This window comes from Choristoneura fumiferana, chromosome Z (genome assembly GCF_025370935.1).
Source record: "Choristoneura fumiferana chromosome Z, NRCan_CFum_1, whole genome shotgun sequence".
NCBI classification, from domain to species: domain Eukaryota; kingdom Metazoa; phylum Arthropoda; class Insecta; order Lepidoptera; family Tortricidae; genus Choristoneura; species Choristoneura fumiferana.
Genome location: NC_133472.1, coordinates 32,987,627 through 33,006,855, shown reverse-complemented (window position 1 = coordinate 33,006,855; position 19,229 = coordinate 32,987,627). Strand labels below are relative to the sequence as shown.

The window sequence follows — 19,229 nt, the reverse complement described above, 5'->3', positions numbered from 1 at the left end:
ATTTGTTTCACATAGTACCTCAATACTAGTGCGTACACCGGGTACACACCATCCAAGAGGTTACCAAATCAACAATATGAATAGGTACTAACTCGTTGAACTATGCGGGTGTTTGCAGTGATCATGAATAATGAGGTTATTTTTTTGTGTTTTCAAGCTTTCGTAACTCAAAAAGAGAAAACAGCACTGGGGTTTCTCACTTCGTTGTCCGTCTGTCTCCTTGTCACCATCATTTTAGTATTTTAGTCAGAGATGAGACAGTACAGAGTTGTAATGAATACTAAATAAGTGTTAAGGGATTGTTGGTCTCTTGCATAATGTAAAAAATATATATTTAAGTACTGAAATTCCCGCGGGGTGCAAAATAAAAGGGATTCATTCCATATTGTATACATGGACGTAATACCTAGTACGTCCATGATTGTATATCAATCTCTGTTACTATTATTATTAGAACCTTCAAATTTGACATGCAAGTAGGTAGTTAAGTTAAGTATAATAGCAATAAACTATATATTTTAATATTTCCCCAAACTTTTCCCTGGGATAAGAAAGAAAGAGGATGCGAGGAAGCCGAGCGCTTCGCGCTCTCCGCGCTCTACCTACCTCAAAACAGTAGAGCGTAATATAGGTTTAAAAAAAAAAAATTTAGTCATTGCAAATGTCGTCAAAAACGTAGGAAGCGAGATAAATAAAAAAAAATGTTTTGAGACAATTTATTATTATTTGTCACGCAATATTTATATTACATGAGTACATTCTCTAGTCTTAGTCCGGTTACTTTCATTGGCCGCTGAGCCACAGATTACCCTGCGAAGAGCACAAGGGAGGTGCTTTGCTACGAGTAGTGCGCCATCGACATGATCGGTGTTCATTTTCCTAGAGTCGCACCAACGTTCTAAAAGTCCGCGAACCGAGCGTTTGTTTCCACTTGGTTTTTTGCTTTCGAGGCAGCACGATCATCTCGCAATCATGCTAAACCTGTTTGCATTATTTAGTTATTTTAATGTCGGTCGTAATAAAACACTATCGCCGTTGATTATTTGCATGATTGCGACTGCATTGACCAGTGTGTGTGCTGATAGTCCTGTGGTAGAGACTCCTCTTGGATCAGTGCGAGGACACTATCTGCAGACGCGAGAGGGAAGAACTATTTCTGCTTTCACGTCTATCCCGTACGCGGTCCCACCTGTCGGAGAATTGAGATTTAAAGTAAGTCTATTATGTTACCTAACTAACAATTGAAATCTGCAACTTACCTACTATAGAAAATATTAGTCCATTTTGGAGGTCTTTACTTTGATTGAAATTAAAAATCAAACGAAGAAACCACATCAGAAATTATAAATTATCTTATAAATCCCTTAGTAACATTTGACGGGTAATACTTTTATTTTTATCTTATTTTGTCCTTATTTATGTTAAGTTAAGGTTTTTTACACCAATTGGTTCTCGTACTTATTTACTAACTAAGCATCCCTAATGTTCACAATATTTCAAGCTTCTATTCTTAATTTAGTTGTTATATAACTAATAACTTATTGCTATTACAAAACTAGTAACAATTCACGCCACTTTACGCTTGTTATGTGGATTGGTGTGCTAAATGATAGATAATTTGAATCCTTATTAGGTAACGAAATTTTTTTGTATTGCTTAATCGTGTATGAATTTTATTCGATTATCTTGATAATAAATTGACGTCATGTATGATTAAACAAAAGCGAAGTCTTGTTGACTTCGCTTTAAAAATATCAGCTAACATTAACAAATAGAGGTATTATGACATATGCACATGTCCTCTCTGTATTAAGCGTTCATGGCTAAATTAAGCAAACAAATTTCGATAAGATAGGTATTCATATAACCCGTGAAGAGATACAGATCTCATTTAGTTCGGAATAATGTTAAAATAAGAACTATGTGAGAACAAATCTCGACGTTTCCTAACACAAAGTATCTATTTTTCTAGACAGTTACTTAGAAAATTTGTATACTAAGTATACATGTTAGAGACCTGATCGCACGTGGAACACATTAGTTATCTGTTTAGCAATAGGCATTAAGAATTGAGGTGTTCGAACTCTTACAGTCTGGAAAAAAAGCTATCAAATCGTGTCATCAATTAAAGTTATGAGCTGTTTGAATAATAGTTACGAAGAAGTATTTTAAAAGTATGGATACTCAAATAATAATAATTGGTTACCGCACGATCGGATTCGTTACCTATGAGCAGGGAGCGTAACTTTGGTGCCGATGACAGACGTAGACGTCAAGCTAAATACAGAGTGTTTTATTCAGACCACTTTAGTTTACTGATATAATATAATATAATCAATGTCAGATAGAACCTAGTAAATTTTCGCGGATGGTTTTCGGATTTGGAATTGCCAAAAGTTATACGCAAAGAACTACTTTTAAAGTCATTGCCATAAAAAAAAACAATATTTTGCTCCATGTTCGGTTATAGGGATTATGACCAGTAGGTACAACGCCATTTGTAACTGGGGGAGATTCGGTAGTTATATTCCCCTGAGTGTAGGTACAGTCAAGTGTAAAAATATGTACGTATTCAAAGTTTCAAAAATATGTATACACACTCTTATTCCGATGAAATCAGGCCGTAGTAACATATTTTTGAGTGGTTCGAATAGATACTTATTTTTGCACTTGACAGTACATGTGAAATTTATTCATGTAAATAAAAAACGAAGATGCGATATTATGTCCCAATCTTAAGCGTTCTGCATACTTTGTCATCCAACGAATAATTTAATAAGTTGTGTTGTTTCATTTACTCTAGTAAAAATATTTTTTGTTCGAATTGGATTACCCAGTAAAATATTTTATTCACATTGTACTTAAAATTTACATCACCACAAAATTATTAAGAATCATTGCAGTGTTGTAATTTTGTTTTAAAAACATCCTATATGTGACTTCACGTCATTCATAATGACGTCACCCTTGCATCACCCGCACCAAAGTTACGCTCCCTGCTTATTAGATAGTTCCAATGAAAAATGCGTTTATCTATATCCCGAGGAAATATGCAATTTTCCGGGTTCAGCGGTAGGTAGGTGTAAGCGTAAACAGGTAACAGACAGACATATCGCATTTATAATACCTGTAGCTTTTCCAGAATTCAAAGCTTTTTTTATATCTTTTTTTTTAATGATGCTAGGGCGACAGCCGGTAACGGAGTTTTAAACTGTTACAATTAAGAAAATAATAAACATGCTATAACATATGAAATTTCTCCAAATTTCATATGTTATAGCATGTTTATTATCTATACTCAATATTATCTATTACTCTAGCTAATATTTATACGGCCCGGAAATAAAATCAATTGCAAATCCTACTAATATAAATGTGAAAGTTTGTGAAGTTTGGATGTTTGTTACTCAATCACGCAATATCGGCTTAACTGATTTAAATAAAATTCGATAGGTATGCAGATAGTTTGAGTCCCGGGGCAGGACATAGTTTTAATTGTAAAAATTGCACAGTTCCCGCGGGATATCTATAAAAGTATTCTACGCCGACAGAGTCGCGGGCAACAGGTAGTCAATAATAATTTTCTTATTTTCGTGGGAACTTCAATAGTACCTACCGTCCTTCCTTACTAAGTATGTACATGAATGTACTTGTCTACATCATAAAGGAAACTTCAAAGAAAAAAGGCTATTCCAAATTTCAGCCTTCTAAAACCAGGTCAAATCAGTACCTAAGTTTGTCAAACAGTCAGGACAAGACTTATCTTTTTATATGACAACTCGTATACAGCGTGTATTTTTGATACAACCTCAAACTATAAAAGCAGGTAGTTAGTAAAGGCCCTAATAATCACACTTTATTATGTTTTAAATAGTAAAAAATGTAGACTTATAATTTTCCTTATAAAATAAATTAGCGCGCAATGTATCACTACGTGATACGATACTACTTTATTTTTATTCAAAACGTCGCACTTGTTTACGTGACAGCTGTCACAGAACGCTTCTCTTTCGTAGTTAATTATTGTACAGTCACCAGTATTAATATCTGCCAGATCGGACAGTGCAAAAATATCTGACATGTCCTTCCGGCCCTAGAAATAGAGTCGTACCAGATATTTATGCACGCTTGTTGTGTCAGATATTGGTGCATGTGACTGTACGCATTACATTGCTGTTCGAAAAAAAAACCATTTGTTTTAATATCGGTTCACAGCAATTAAATCTACGTCTGGTTACAGTTTGACGCTATATCAACAATATACGCTGTATCTATAGATTTATACGAATCTATCAAGTTCCATATTCCTTGTTTTGAAATAGCGGAATTTCATTCATTTCAATTTGATTATTTTTTTGCACACGATTTATTAGTTTTTTCTTCGCACCTACTCGTATTTCTCCCCTTCAGGGATTTCCTAATCTGGGGGCACGGCAGTGCACCCGCCAAGTCGAGCAAAACAAAAACAAAGGCACGGCCGTACCATACTTTTCTCGAAGCCATTCAGGCTATTTTCAACATTTAAATAATAACTAAACACGTGTCTGACTTCAAAAATGACAAAGGTTCACCACATTACAGTAAGAATCGGATAAGAATGAATTAGTAAATGAGTAAGCTCCCCCCTGGGAGGCCCTTTTTAGGGTTCCGTAGCCAAAATTTCTAAAATGGAACCCTTATACTTTCGCCATGTGTGTGTCTGTATGTGCGTCCGCGGCTTTGCTCAGAGATTATCAGTGCTAGAAAGCTGTAATTTTGCACGGATATATGTAACAACTATGCCTACAAAAGTTACAAAAAATTTTAATAAAAAAATATTTTTCATGGTCTTATAGACGTAATAAGTGGGGGTGATTTATCTTTTCTCGTCTGATCCTATAGTATGGGATATCGTTGGATAGGTCTTTTAAAATCATTGCGGGGTGGGGTTGTGAAGACGATTTTTGATTCAGCAATAATTTAAAGAGCAAATTTTCATTAAAATCGAGCGTGCACCCCTCTAAAAGCCAAACCGTTGGTCTGCAAATGTTTGCAAGAAAGAAACTATAACGGCTAAGTTCGCTTGAGAATCATTAGTAAATAGTAGCTTAAGGTATAAAATATACCTAAACCTAGAAGATTCCGAATAAAATTCAAAATTCATAGAAAACTATTACTTCATTTTTTCGTAATGGCTACGGAGACCTATCTTAGGCGAGTCTGACACACTTGGCCGGTTTTTAAAATTGAATCTCGGAAACGAATTTTTTGTTTTGTTCTTAGGGTTTCGTAACTCAGTTAGCAAAGACTTATAGGATCACTTTGTTGTCCATTTGTCTATCAAGACCAAGCTGAAATTAATGTTTATTTTCTTGAACTCCTTGATGCATAGAAAAAAATAAACTTCTTAGACAACACAATCAAAAGATAAGAGATGTTTCCATACAAATTGACGGGGAATTAATAGTACATTATCTTAAGGGCGGTAAATAATGAATTACGAACGAGAGTCCATTAGAAGCCCTAAGTCGAAGACTGAGGGCGTTAATGAGTCGATGTTCGTAATTATAGTACCGTCCGTGCGACATACAATGTTTTTCATCACATTTGCGAGTAAAATTGCATTTTTAAAAGAAAAACTATTATTTTTTCAAAAATTGCTGATACCGCTGACTGCGCTCTTGGCAGTGCCAGCTCCCCGCCGCGTTCCTCCTCCACAGCATGTGCATGTGCAGCGTATGCTTCTGCAGGACCGCGCGCACGGAGCAGCAGCACGCCATGCAGTAGTTATGACACTCATTTACCGACCTTGGGCTTCATGACAAGAAAATTAGTACGGGCATTGACTCATTTACCGACCACGGGTTTCATGACAAGCACATTAAGGTCGAGGGTTTTATTTGGGGGGTTGCAACCAAGGTAGCCTTCATGTTACGACACTGTTTACGAGCAAGTGTGATGAAAAACCTATTATATAGAGTGCTTCCAGTTGTCCTATAAGCTTGAAATTCGGAGATTTGGTAAAAATAAAAAAAATGTCTCCGTTATGTCAGTAACCGGTTTTTGCCCGGTTTTTTTCCACAATTACTTGGTAACAACTGTAATTTTTTTATTGCCTATCTTCTATTTCTTCTTAGTATGCAATATCTCCACTGACGTGTGTTGTAGTTTTTTCTGTTTTTTTTTTACACTTTATACTCGTGCCTAATGGTGCTCCTTGTTGGCATGTTGTCTACCGGTAAACCGGTCTAGTTAAGCTTTAGTGAGTATACATGCTTTGTGAGGTGGGATGGCACCGGCGGGGATCCTCTAAAACTAATTAACCCAAAGGTATCAATCACCAAACGTGAAAGAGAATAATTATAATAAAGTAAAGTTAATAAGTTGGTACCTTAAGAGCGTTTATACCTGCTGAGCTGGCAACGTTGCATTTTTGTTAGTTTTCTCGATTATTCCATAAAACTTGAATTAAATTTAAAAATGTGGTCTGCTAGAACTGTTCTTAATATATAAGTTAATGTGTCTACTCCAATAATTATTCGTGATAGACTTTTATATTCTTTAAAAACCGTTAATAAGCTTTTGTTCGTTTCGTTCGTTTTTTTTTGTAAAAACTAACAAAAATGCAACGTTGCCAGCTCAGCAGGTATAAACGCTCTTAATGCTTCATAAGCTTTTAGTTGTTATACTTTGGACGACCATGGACACGTTATTTTATTTAACACGCTTATGAACTATTAGCCTCACGCCTCACTCTGTAAGATCTATATATGTATCTAAGAGTATAGGTACCTAACGAAATTTTTCAACTTACTTTCACCCACATCTTATTATTTGTAATTGCTATTAAAGCGTGTTTTTAGTTTTTAAACTATAATTATTATACCTAAACTATAATTATTACTGTGATTTGAAACCGATAAATGCTTAAGGTATAGTAGCGGCTATAGGCTTTGATAAACGAAACAGATTGATAGACTCATACAAGAGTATATAGGGAAACCTCTCCGGTGTAGAATAATATAACACGTAGAACTGTAGAGCTGAGTAGAGCTGCTTTATGTAACAGAGAAGTATTTTAGTCGATAAATTTAGTCCCTCACTAGCACTCCTGGAGCACAAGTCAAGAGGTTTTTTTTTTATTCTGAAGTAAACCGGCAGGTTCTTGCAAACCGTGACCTGAGAATAAAAAGTTTCAACCTAACCGTTTCGAATGGTTAAAAGCGAAGTCTTGAATACAGCTCGCATAGAGTTTATGTTCAGTCAGGAGCCTGCTTGGTAGGCCTATCTAGAGTCCAAATAAAATTACACCTTTAAGACGTGACTGCAAAATGCTGTTGATTTACTCATATTATAATTTACACAAATCACCACACCACGCGCAACATAGCAACCTGCTAATTTAAATTATTATTCGAGAAAAAAATACTAGTACAAAAACCAGAGGCCTTTTGGGTGGGTTATTTTACATATTATTATGTAACGGAAAAGACAAAACAGGATGTTAAACATCCCGCATGGTCGGTACTTGTATTAAAATACATATCACTGAGCTGAGGGTCCATCCGTCATTTTTGTCAAACGGTCGGTGTCGTTTGTCAAATCGACAAAAAATTTTTTTTTAAGTGGGTTGCCACCATATGTGTTTTTTTTCATTCACAAAATATATATTTTATTTGAAAAGTCAAGGAACAATGAAATTTGAAATGACAAATTTCATTATCTCAATAACGGCTGAACCGATTTTAATTAAACTTAGCTAAAATCTGTCCAGATTAAATTAACTTTTGATTGGAGAAGCCGCATCAAAATCGTTCATGCGTCTGGGAACTATTGTGCCACAGACACACACACAAACAGCGGTCAAACTTATATAGCAGACCCCTTTTTTTGCGTCGGGGTTAAAACAAAGGAACAAAAATAGTCAATTGCTTCAAAATCGAATGTGTTTGGTGGTGTGTGTGTTTTTCTGTGCGCTGCAATGTACGAGCTGCAATCAACGAATAGTTCAAATTACATATGCATTAGTGACTCCCACTCATAATATGACATTTTCCTTAAGGGGCTACCAGAGGTTTTCATCGATTTTTGACAAGTTTTGAATCGTATCTTCTACTTTTGCAATACAGATAGAATTATAAGCCAAACGGCTATCAGTTCTCCAATCTTTTACCCCATTCTTGTCTAAAAAAAAATTAATACTTAATTTTGTATGATTTTCTTAAACATTGTCTGAAAGTACACTTATTTCGTATCTCTATTGACGTGAAAGATCTAACATATACGAAATCTACATATTTGGGTTCGTCTTTGACGTCTCTAAAAACTGGTACAGGGTTTTCATTTGAAACTAATTAACACAAAGGTTATGGCCATAAAAGTTTTTTGGCCTAAAATTGCTCAACTTTGATGCCAAATATCTCGAAAACAATGAACCTTGAAGTAAATTTGGGATACTATATTGCTTAAAGCCGTTGTTGTTAATATAATAAGCTACAAAAATCATTAAAAACTAAGGAATTCAGATCGAAGGTCATTGGGGCATGGGATCCCCTTAAATGCGTCAAGCGCAGACCGCGCATACTCATCGTCCTCATTATTTCAAACGACGCCATACTCCGCAAGTTAATCGATCTTTGTCTTGCCCAATATTTGAGTCTCAAGGACGAATGTTAATATTTACTTAGTGGGTTCAAAGTTTTATGAATGAGCCCACTAGAAGGCTTTGGCGTTAAGTTTGACTTTAAAAACATAAATCACTTAAATACTTTATTTTACATAAAAATATGGTGTACAAAATAGGTCTTAAATAGTGCTAGCGGTACGCCAAAAAAGCTGCAAATGGTGTTAAAAGCATGAAAATCGGAACGATTGATCTTTAGGCCATACGAATCAATTTGACCCGTAGCACGAAAAAAAATTAAAAGGAGAGGAGTTATGACGTCATCTTTTTTTGTATGGAAAAAAAAATACATTTCGTTCTGAAACCTATCGTGTGTGGTATCTAATGAAAGGGCTGAAGAATCTTTAAGATCTTTTTTAAGGAAACAGATATCCTAACCCTGCCGTCGCTTTATGTTTTTGAAATAATCATGTTGTTAGGCCTTTCCCACTAACGTCGATATACTAATTAAAGTTCCATCTTACAGACTGGCTAAAACGTAAATTGCATACGTTTTTATAAAAAAAAAAATATTATAAAGGGATACAAAATTCAGATCTATTGGAAGACATTAATATCACGTATTATAAAGTTAATGATTATATCATGTATTTGAAATAATTCCGATCCGCATTAGCGATCCTTTCAAATAGCGAACCTACTGTGTTAAAAATTTGTGTTAAATACTGAATACATATCATGTAAATCTGTGTTGAGTTTCTTGCCGATTCTTCTCAGCAGAGGTTTTTCCGAACCGGGCTTCACTTGTTATAGCCTAAATTGAATAAAGAATACTTTGACTTTGACTTTGATCACATCATAATATTTAGACACTTTTAAAAAAAAATGTATGGGCTCCTCCAGATATGATACGGTTGAATTATTATTTGTAAAAGAAACCTAAAATGATATGTAATAGCCTCATATCCTACCCCAAGAAATCAATTTTGAAAATATTTACATTTAGCGCGTGAGTGACTGAAAGTTGACTTGGTTGACTGAAATATAATGATGTGATATATTTTTAGAATCGGCTTAGTAAGCCCTTTCATTAGATACCACACAAGATAGGTTTCAGAACAAAAATTTTATTTTTCCCACACAAAAAAAGATGATGTCGTAACTCCTCTCCTTTTTTTTTCGTGCTACGGGTCAAATTACTTCGTATGCCCTAAAGATCAATTGTTCCGATTTTCATGCTATCAAGACCATTTGGAAATTTGTAATTTGGAGTTGAAATAAAAAAAATACAAAATGACTCCAAAAACCAATCTTACCATTTGCAGCTTTTTGCTGAATTTCATGGTGTACCGCTAGCACTATAATAAATATTATAAGGTTTCACATGCTCTATTGCTAGGACAACACGTAAAATACAATTTTATAAAATTAACAAAATAAGTAAAAATAATGAATGTAGAATTTAAATGTCAAAATAATATAATCGACTGAATATCCGTTTCTATTATTTTCGCTAATTACTCTAGGTAGTAGTAGGTAGTACTACCTACTGCAGTGAGGCTTAACGAGCATATGTGACAATCGATCAAAATAATGAGATTTTCTAACATGATAAATACTTCCTTGTTTCTTGTTCCTCATATTCATATTCTATACTCATATATATCCTCGGTTCTAATTTGCTTAGACTTAGGCTTAATTTTCTTACAACTTCCAACAACAAACCCCGATCGAAAAGGAGTGCATGATTTATCGTTCTAAAATTTGTGTACCTAAAGCATTGGAATATTTAGAAAATACGAGTAGTTTTCAGATGTACCTGCCATCAGCCAAATATATGTCTACCACCCTAAAGTTGATAATCATTTGCATGTCATAAAATAATAATGCCAATAGACGTGTCTGTCAACTTGAAAGTTCGACTTTAGCAACATATTCTCATTTGATAAGAACTTTTTTTTAAATTGATAGACCACTTATTTGGCTGATGGTACCTACCTACGTGGCGCGAGGTAGATATACGAGAACTTTGACCTTGGTCGTAAATCGTTGATTTGACCGTTAAGATAAGACCGCTATGCGGTGTTAGGATTCCGTATCTCAAATAATATAAGATCACTTTTTTTGTCCGTCTGTCTGTTCGCTATTCCTTAGAGCCATTAAAAAATTGAAGTCTACTTGTTTGTTACGCTTTTACGCCTACAAACTTCGTTATGAAATTAGGCATGGAGATGGTTTGAGACCGTGAGAAGGACATACTTACTTAGGATATTTTTTATACCAAAAAATTGTACAACTAGTACCTAGTTCACGCCGGCAATATAATAAACGGAGTTGCGGGTAGGAGATAGTCTAATATTAGCTAGAATAAACTTATTTTTAGCCTACCTTTTAATTTGGAAAAAACCTTCTAATTTTCACGTGCATCTAAGTGGAACTAAATACAATATGTACACTTACAGGCTGCTGTACCAGTTGAAAAATGGGACAACACAAAAGATGCGACTCAACCGAGTCCCCCCTGTGTACAGAGGAATCCCTACACCCGCCAACAAGAAATCGTGGGACAGGAAGACTGCTTATACGTCAACATCTATACTCCATACACCAACGAAGTGAGTAAGGTAGCCTTCACATTAGGCCCGGAATACAAGCACGGGTGTACGAGTAGCTCGCATATTTTCATGCGCGCCTGTGTCATATTTGTATTAAAATTAACGTACGCGAGCCGGTACTGGTAGGTATAGAGGTATAATTGAGGAAACAAAATGTTGCGGCTCGTGTCTTCGGAAATTTATTCGTATGTGGGAAATTTGTCACAATAAATTACGAAGACCATATCAAGACAATTCCTTTTTGCCTCATGGGCTAACACATCCACATTCCCTAGTTATGTAATTGGCAGTAAGGCTTAGAAACAGAATAAATGATTATGGGTACAGGACAGCTGTCTTCATACAATTATAGAGCCGGTGGCCTTGTGAGAAATAAAGGTTTATAAAATCGATAAAATATTTTTTTGATAAATGTGACTTCATTTTATCCTAGTGACCATGCAAAATGTGCCCCATTAAGAGTAGTTCGAACAAAAAATAAAATTGTAGGATATTAATAAAAAAAAATAACTAAAAATTCAACTCCCGACTTCAACACCCGATGCAACCGGGAAATTTGCTTTATACCTAATATAACTAACGAGGTAGGTAAAATAATTATATCCATTTTATAATCAAACTTATCAGCATTCTACTTAAGCAATGGTTTGTAATTCTAGGAGCTTGCCGGAAGCCATAAGCCGCTGCCCGTGATGGTGTGGATCCATGGAGGAGGCTGGATGTGCGGAGACTCGTCCACGAACATGTACGGGCCAAAATACCTTTTAGACAGGGACGTGCTCCTGGTGGGGATCAATTACCGATTAGGTAATCTTCTAAGAGCTATATTTTTTTTACATAAAATTGACCGTGATTGCACCTGACGTAAAGTGCAGATGAGGCCTAAGTGGCCTAACTACTGACTGATATACTAGGTACCACTACTATAATATATCATTGCATTCCTCTGATCTTTTTAGCAATAATAGTACATTACTGCAGAGTCCAGTAAGTAAGCCATCCTGGACGAGTAGAAGTTTGATGGCGACTGACGAGGCCAGGATGGCGATTACTGGTCGAAACTTGTATAGTGCTTTTCTCAAAAATGATGAAGACGATGATGATTGTTAGTCATGGTGATGATGATGATGATTAATGATGGTTGACGGTGATGATGATGATCACGATTGATGATGGTTGACGGTGATGATGATGATGATTGTTAGTCATGGTGATGATGATGGTCGTCGCTAGTGATGATGATGATGATGGTTGGTATTGATGGTGATGGTGATGATGATGATGATAATGATGACATGGACCCATTTCAAAATACTAATTAACTACACCCAAGACTGCCGCTCGGCGAGCGCGCTGTTTGTGACGGGTTCATACTTACTTACTTCTTGGACACTAGCAGCTAGTCTCCAGGATGCGTTACTTTCTTCGACGTTTTTGATGACGTAATGGCAACATTTCATACCATTTTTGACTAAATTAATATTTTCTTCATCTTCTCTTCCGTACCTTTAGGAAGTAAACCACGCATACTGTGCCCACCCGTAGACAACTCCTCGCAAAATTCTACGTGTCTACCTTTTTACCCGACTGCCGGAAGGAGGGTTATGTTTTTCGCGCGGTTGTCTGTATGTATGTCGTATGTATGAGTATACATATATGTCCATTTCTTTTCCGTCCCATTCTTTTTTTTGTATAAGAATAGCTCATTACCAGGCTATTGTAAGCCAGTATTTATTTGGCAAATAATTAATTCAGTACCAATTTGAATATAAAACAGACTATGGTCAGCCTGACATATTTTGTTTGATTCGCTTACCATTGTGCATACTTAGTAAGTTTTTCATTTGGTATAAAATTCTATTGTTTTGCTTGCAGGGCCCCTCGGTTTCCTGTCGACGCAAGACGCCCACTGCCCAGGCAACAACGGCCTCAAAGACCAACAAGAAGCTTTTAGATTTATCCAAAAAGTCATCTCTAGTTTCGGAGGAGACAAAGATTCTGTAACTATTTTCGGGGAAAGCGCTGGTGGCGCGAGTGCTAGTTTCCACATGCTGTCCAAATCCAGCAGAGGTGAGTAAAAGTGTCAAGAAACTTTGTAGGTACTGAAGAAGTGCTCATTACTCAAAGCCAAGGCTTTAACCTTTACACATATTTTCGGCAGCAGTCTTTTTGCTAAGAATCGCTCAAGCACTCGGCGATTCGGTAAATCGGGGCTGACAAGATTTCATTTTTTGAACACCTGTAAATTACTACAGGAATCGATAGAGTTTTGCCTCCTGAACATGGGAAAATATTTATTACAATTTATTTCTCCATATTTAAAAAAATACAAAAAAAATCTGAATTTGCCAACACTACTACAGAATAGATATGATTCCTTTGCCTTTTTCACCAGAAAAAGGAGCTCTCATAATTTTGACAACTTCTACGTCAGATTTACGTGATCTTTTCTTTTAATAGAGACTAGACAAAAGTAATGGATCTATTGTGTGGTAGTTTTGGAGTTATGCCCTTTTAGAATAAGCACATCTTAAAAAAATTGTAATAAATTAATTAATAATCGTAGCGAAATTTTAAAAATATCAGCGTCTTTCTCTTTCCAACCAGAATACAGAGAACGAATCAAATTATAGTCTTAGAAATATGAAATCAAGTCAATTCAGAGCGATTCAGTTTCTCAAACTCAGTATCTCAGATATTGTAAGTACTAATTACATGTACTAAGAGTAGAAAGGAGATGAGAATAGTTTATCTAGTACAGTTTAAGGATCTAATTCCTTTTAGTATTTTATATGCAGTAAGCCTAGCAGTGAGCATTATTCCCAGCCTCGGTGCCGCCGCGATGACAACGCGTCAAGCCAAACAATCGATGCATGCGTGTACTCGTATGTACCACGTATGGTCGATCCGAGTAGGAGAATAAACGCTGAGATAGGGCGGTGCGAACACCGCGTGTACTTGTAACCTGCGATCACGTTCTGTACCCTTAGTCTAAGTTTTCGGTTACAAAATACGTTTCGATCGCGTTCGCGTTAAAATCTTAATTTATATGGAAACACAGCGCCTCTAGCGGATCGTTTGCGATGTTCGTGTTTCCATACAAATTGAGATTTTAACGCGAACGCGATCGAGACGTATTTTGTAACCGAAAACTTACACTAAGGGCACAGGCCCTATACTACGAAGTGAAAAATTCGAACTTCGTATCTTGCCGTTCCGCTGACGGGAGTGAGGGGGACGGTATATACGATACGAACTTCGATTTTAGAATTTCGTAGTAACCCAGCAGGGCTACTACGAAACTCGAAGTTCGTGTCGTGCGGTCCCTCTGACACTTAGATATGCTAGGTATTTAATACGAGAGCGAGAGGGACGGTACGATACGAACTTCGAGTTTCGACTTTCGTAGTAGCCCTGCCGTTGTTACGCCACGCTCTTCTTGTAGGTACTATTACTAAGAGCCACAGAGTAAAGTCTTACTATGTGACTGTGGCTCCGCTGTGAAACTACCGTCTAAAACACTATTAGTGTGTAAATATCCCTAAAGGGTCAAGTCTAACCCTTTGATTCCTTACTCACCGTAGAACGTTCTCACATTAAGAGTCATACTATAACTATCTACCATGGATTACAATCAAAATTAGCTAAGTATGCTTCTATTTCATAAATTCAGCGGAATGAAAAGTGGAACGATTAGACTGGTCGATGTTTTTCTTCTAGTTTGTGATAGTTACGTACCTTTACGTCAATGAAGTGGTTAGGTACTTCATGGTTGTTTCAGATGTTCCTTAACTTTATTCCACTCGTTTCAGGGTTATTTCACAAAGTGATAGCAGAGTCTGGAGTGGCAGTGGTGCCTTGGGCTGAGGCGCCACCTGGCGAGGCGCTTAAGCAAGCTTTCCGCCTGGCCAAGTTCTTAGACTGCCCGCAGGCGCCTTCCGATCAACTGCTCGCGTGCCTCCGATCTAAGGACAGCTACGATATTATCAACACTGAATTTCGGTTTTACGTTAGTACAATATCCTTACCCTCGTAACTATTTGTAGATCGCTAAGTAGGTACGCAGCACTGCCGTAACATTTGTGTATACTGGGGAGTCATTTGATGATCGTGAATCAGCTATATTTTTTTATTATTCATATATATATTTTACTAGCGTTTACCCGCGGCTTCGCACGCGCAAATCATTAGATACAGCAGTTGAATTGAAATTCCGGGATTTAATTAAATTCTCGTGGGAATTTCCTAAAATTACATCGTGGTTTTCATTGACGTTAAATTAAACCACCCATGCCAAATTTCATGACTCTCCCAGCGGTTGTTATTTCGAGATTTTATCCCTATCCCGTGGGAATATCGGGATAAAAAGTATCCTTTGTTTTAATCCAGGTTATAAACAAACTTTTTGCCAAATTTAATCCAAATTGAAGTGAAGAAGTAACAAATTTAAACATACTCACTCACTCACAAACTTTCACATTTATAATATTAGTAGGATTTTTTATTAATCTAAACAAATCACATTATAAAACTCGCCGCGGAGTTCACTAAATGCGTAGCATCATTTCATTACCTAAATCTAATCTAAATGCAGCAACATTTATGATTCTTAAACAACTCTTTCATTTTCTTATTGTTTGGTAGTGTATAACAAACGATATATGTGGAAACTTAAAGATCGCATTAAATGGCCGGACACAGCCCGTCTAGTAATGCCCGCACTATATTATATTTTACACTAACCTTTACCTGCAGCTTCGCTTGCGTAAACCACTAGGTTCCGAAATTCCGGAATTTCGCTACAATTGCTGTGGGTATTCCCAAAAATTACATCGTGGCTTTCATTAATGTTGCATAAAAGAATGCGCACCAAATATTATCTTTCTAATCCTTGCGCTTGAAATTTTGCAACTTTATCCCGATTCCGTGAGATAACTACAACCCAAATTTCGGCAAAATTCTTCTAGCCGTTTTAGCGTGAAGGAGTAACAAACACACATGCGCACGCGCATATTCAGAAACTTTTGGATTTACAATATTAGTAGGAACACAGAGTACATATATAAAGAAAGTAGGATGACGCGAACTGCATCTTCTTTCACTGCACCTTAGAACACATTCGTATGACAAATCCTTTTGTACACTTTATAGCTCCATCGACTCTACTCAGGCCATTCCGCTTCGCTGCATATCAAAAGAAAGCTAGACAGTGAAAGGCACAGTCACTCTAATCGTTCATGGAACGTGAATTACTAAATATTGCTTGGTTACCATGTTTTATGATTACGTATTTTAACTTATGTTTGTATCATTAGGATTGGGACTATGAGCCAATGACTCCGTTTAAGGCAGTCGTAGAGCCAGAACTACCCGGATCCTTTTTGACTGTCCCGCCAAGGCAGATCCAGGACTTCGCTAAAGTGCCAATGATGACTGGTCTCAACAAAGCAGAGGGATGCCTAAAATCTGTGTGTTAGTATGTCTCGTTTCCATAATTAATCACGTGTGGGCATGAATATGACGTAGTCAAGGGTTTTCCCGTTGTACTACTAGTCTCCATAATGATTTAGTAAAGTACCAGCATGCTTCCTCGTCAGAAGTGGTCATGATAGGACATGGTCATGAGACCGCATTTGTAAACAAATACGTTTCGTATTTTTGTCTGATACTTAAGTATTTGTGGATTGCGCTCGAGGACCGACCGTAAAATTTAAGTATTTCTTCACACTAGTTGTGGTTATGGTTACGAGTTATTTGAAGGGCAGTAGGTATCTCGAAAAATATAGCACAACAGGTTGGAGCTGTCGCTTGCATAATCGTTAAACCAAAGGAAAGGGCAGCAGTCAAACTGCTTTTTGATTATCATCATAATGTTTTCTTTCATACCTACAATACCTATGAATAATTTTGTACCAATAGGAGAATTACCACACATGAACTTTACTAAAATAGGCACCCTATGATTTTTAATAACCTGTACCTATAATATGTTAACATTTTGCTTTTTAGGGATCACAGCTAATGCGACGAGATACCAAGAATTTAAGTCTGCATTTGACACAATCGCACCCATCACGTTCTATTACGAAAATTCGCCGTTTGTTGATGAAATAACGAAAAAAGTCAAAGCACGTTATCTAGACGGGAAAGATGAAGACGGATACAAACAAAATCTTCTCGATGTGAGTATAGTATGGAATGGAAATTTAGAAATGCAACAATATAATTAATTTTGCTTGGTTTGATTTAAAGTTAAATTATGTATGTACGTAACCTAAGTAGCGTCTTACTTGAATTTTCAGATATATAGTGACTCCTATTTTGCGTATCCCGCCATAGAGTCCCTTGAACACACGATGAGTTACTCCGACAGCCCAGTGTACCTGTATGAGTTGACGTATTTGGCTAATAACAGTTTTTCTCAGATATTTGGCGATGCTACTGGTAATTACGGTACGTTGCTGTTTGTATATTTTTTGTGAACGCCCACATAATACGTTGGTTATGTAATGATGTCTGTGGAGAGAAGTTGCATGATTATATCATTGCCGAGCTGTTTGCTGATCGATTGTTTTGCTTGTGAACTTTATAATTTCGCACTATACACGTATGTAATGTACCATGCCTGCCATGCCTGCCTGCTTTAAATGTGTACTATTAAAATTGTACTTTCTTGCGAAAAATGCTACTTAAAAATTATTACATAAGTTATACCTGTGTTATCGAATGAACATATTGTAATATAATGCCCATTAAGTTTATATTCTTTACCATCTGCCTTGCGAAATGTTATCTATTTGTTACTATTTTATAAAAATTGTGTTTTTCAACAGGTGTATGCCACGCCGATGAAATAATGCATTTGTTCCCGGTAGATTTCCTTCTGAATGATGCTTCGGAGGAAGATTTGAAAATAAGCCGTCTTATAGTAACTTTGTGGACAAATTTTGCCACCACTGGGTAAGTACAAAAACAAGCCATGTGGCTGCATTTTTGATTATGATTTTTCTCAACCCGCGGTTAATTATCTACAAAAAACAAAGCAGTCTTCTCCGAGGCAATTAGCACGCTTAGCCCAAATAAACAGTAAAAACTATGTTTTTCTAACAAGAGAAGCGAGCCATGTAAAAGTATCTATATTCACATTACTTGCTTCATTAATTCAATACATTAAGTATCTCGAGCAAAATTTTCTATTAAGTACAATTTTCGTAATAAGTATAATATAGACATAGACATAGCTTTATAAAACCAGAAAATAAAACGAATGACGTAAAATCCTCAATACCTGTTGAAAAATAAGAAAGATACGAGCGAATGAAGTTTGCACTCCCTCTGTTTCTAGAAAAGATAAATTTAGTAAGTACCTATGGATTTCTGTCTTTTTTATGGAATCTCTTTTAACTGGCAACAAATTCGTAAACATTACAGGAATCCCAATAAGCCGATTGAAGTGCCCTTTAAGTGGCTTCCGGCATCGAACCCGAAGACTCTGGAGTATCTAGAGATAAATGACAAGCCTATTATGAAGAAACACCTAGCGGAGCGGGCGCGCTTCTGGGGCACCCTGCCGTTATGGCACAATCTGCGTACGCGCCGCTTCACCGACGAGCTGTGACCCTACATATACATCTAATTACAATTACTTTGAATTGTAACTTTAGTTGTACTGTCGTATTTGCTACATAACTGCCTCCTTTTTGATACGCCGCTACAAAAAAAGTTAGTTGGAAAACGAAATGAAGGCCATTCATTCATTCATTCATCATTCATTTGCTAAATCTAAGTTATTACTCTCCAGGGGGTGGCATCAATTTGTTAGTTAAGTACTATAAAAACTATAAATGATTTAGGTACGAGTACTTCGTTTGTTTATCACTAATCACCCCTCCCCCTCCAAAATGTACGGCACCCTTAATGTTGAACAAAGTGCGTCATGTTTTCGTATTAGGTTATTTGAAATTTTGTCAGTACAGAGTCATTGTAAAGATATAAGGTATGTGGTAAAACAG

General features: G+C 36.4%; 1 protein-coding gene across 1 annotated transcript; it reads left to right on the top strand.

Annotated features, from left to right (window-relative positions):
- Window positions 1-781: 781 nt before the first annotated feature.
- Window positions 782-19,079, top strand: LOC141434931 (juvenile hormone esterase-like). The gene is made up of 10 exons (XM_074097420.1): window positions 782-1,212; window positions 11,065-11,217; window positions 11,877-12,024; window positions 13,093-13,287; window positions 15,030-15,226; window positions 16,533-16,689; window positions 17,227-17,399; window positions 17,520-17,670; window positions 18,051-18,177; window positions 18,649-19,079. The coding sequence occupies exons 1-10, from the start codon at window positions 973-975 to the stop codon at window positions 18,833-18,835; spliced, it is 1,728 nt and encodes a 575-aa protein (XP_073953521.1). The 5' UTR covers window positions 782-972; the 3' UTR covers window positions 18,836-19,079.
- The last annotated feature ends 150 nt before the right edge of the window (window positions 19,080-19,229 follow it).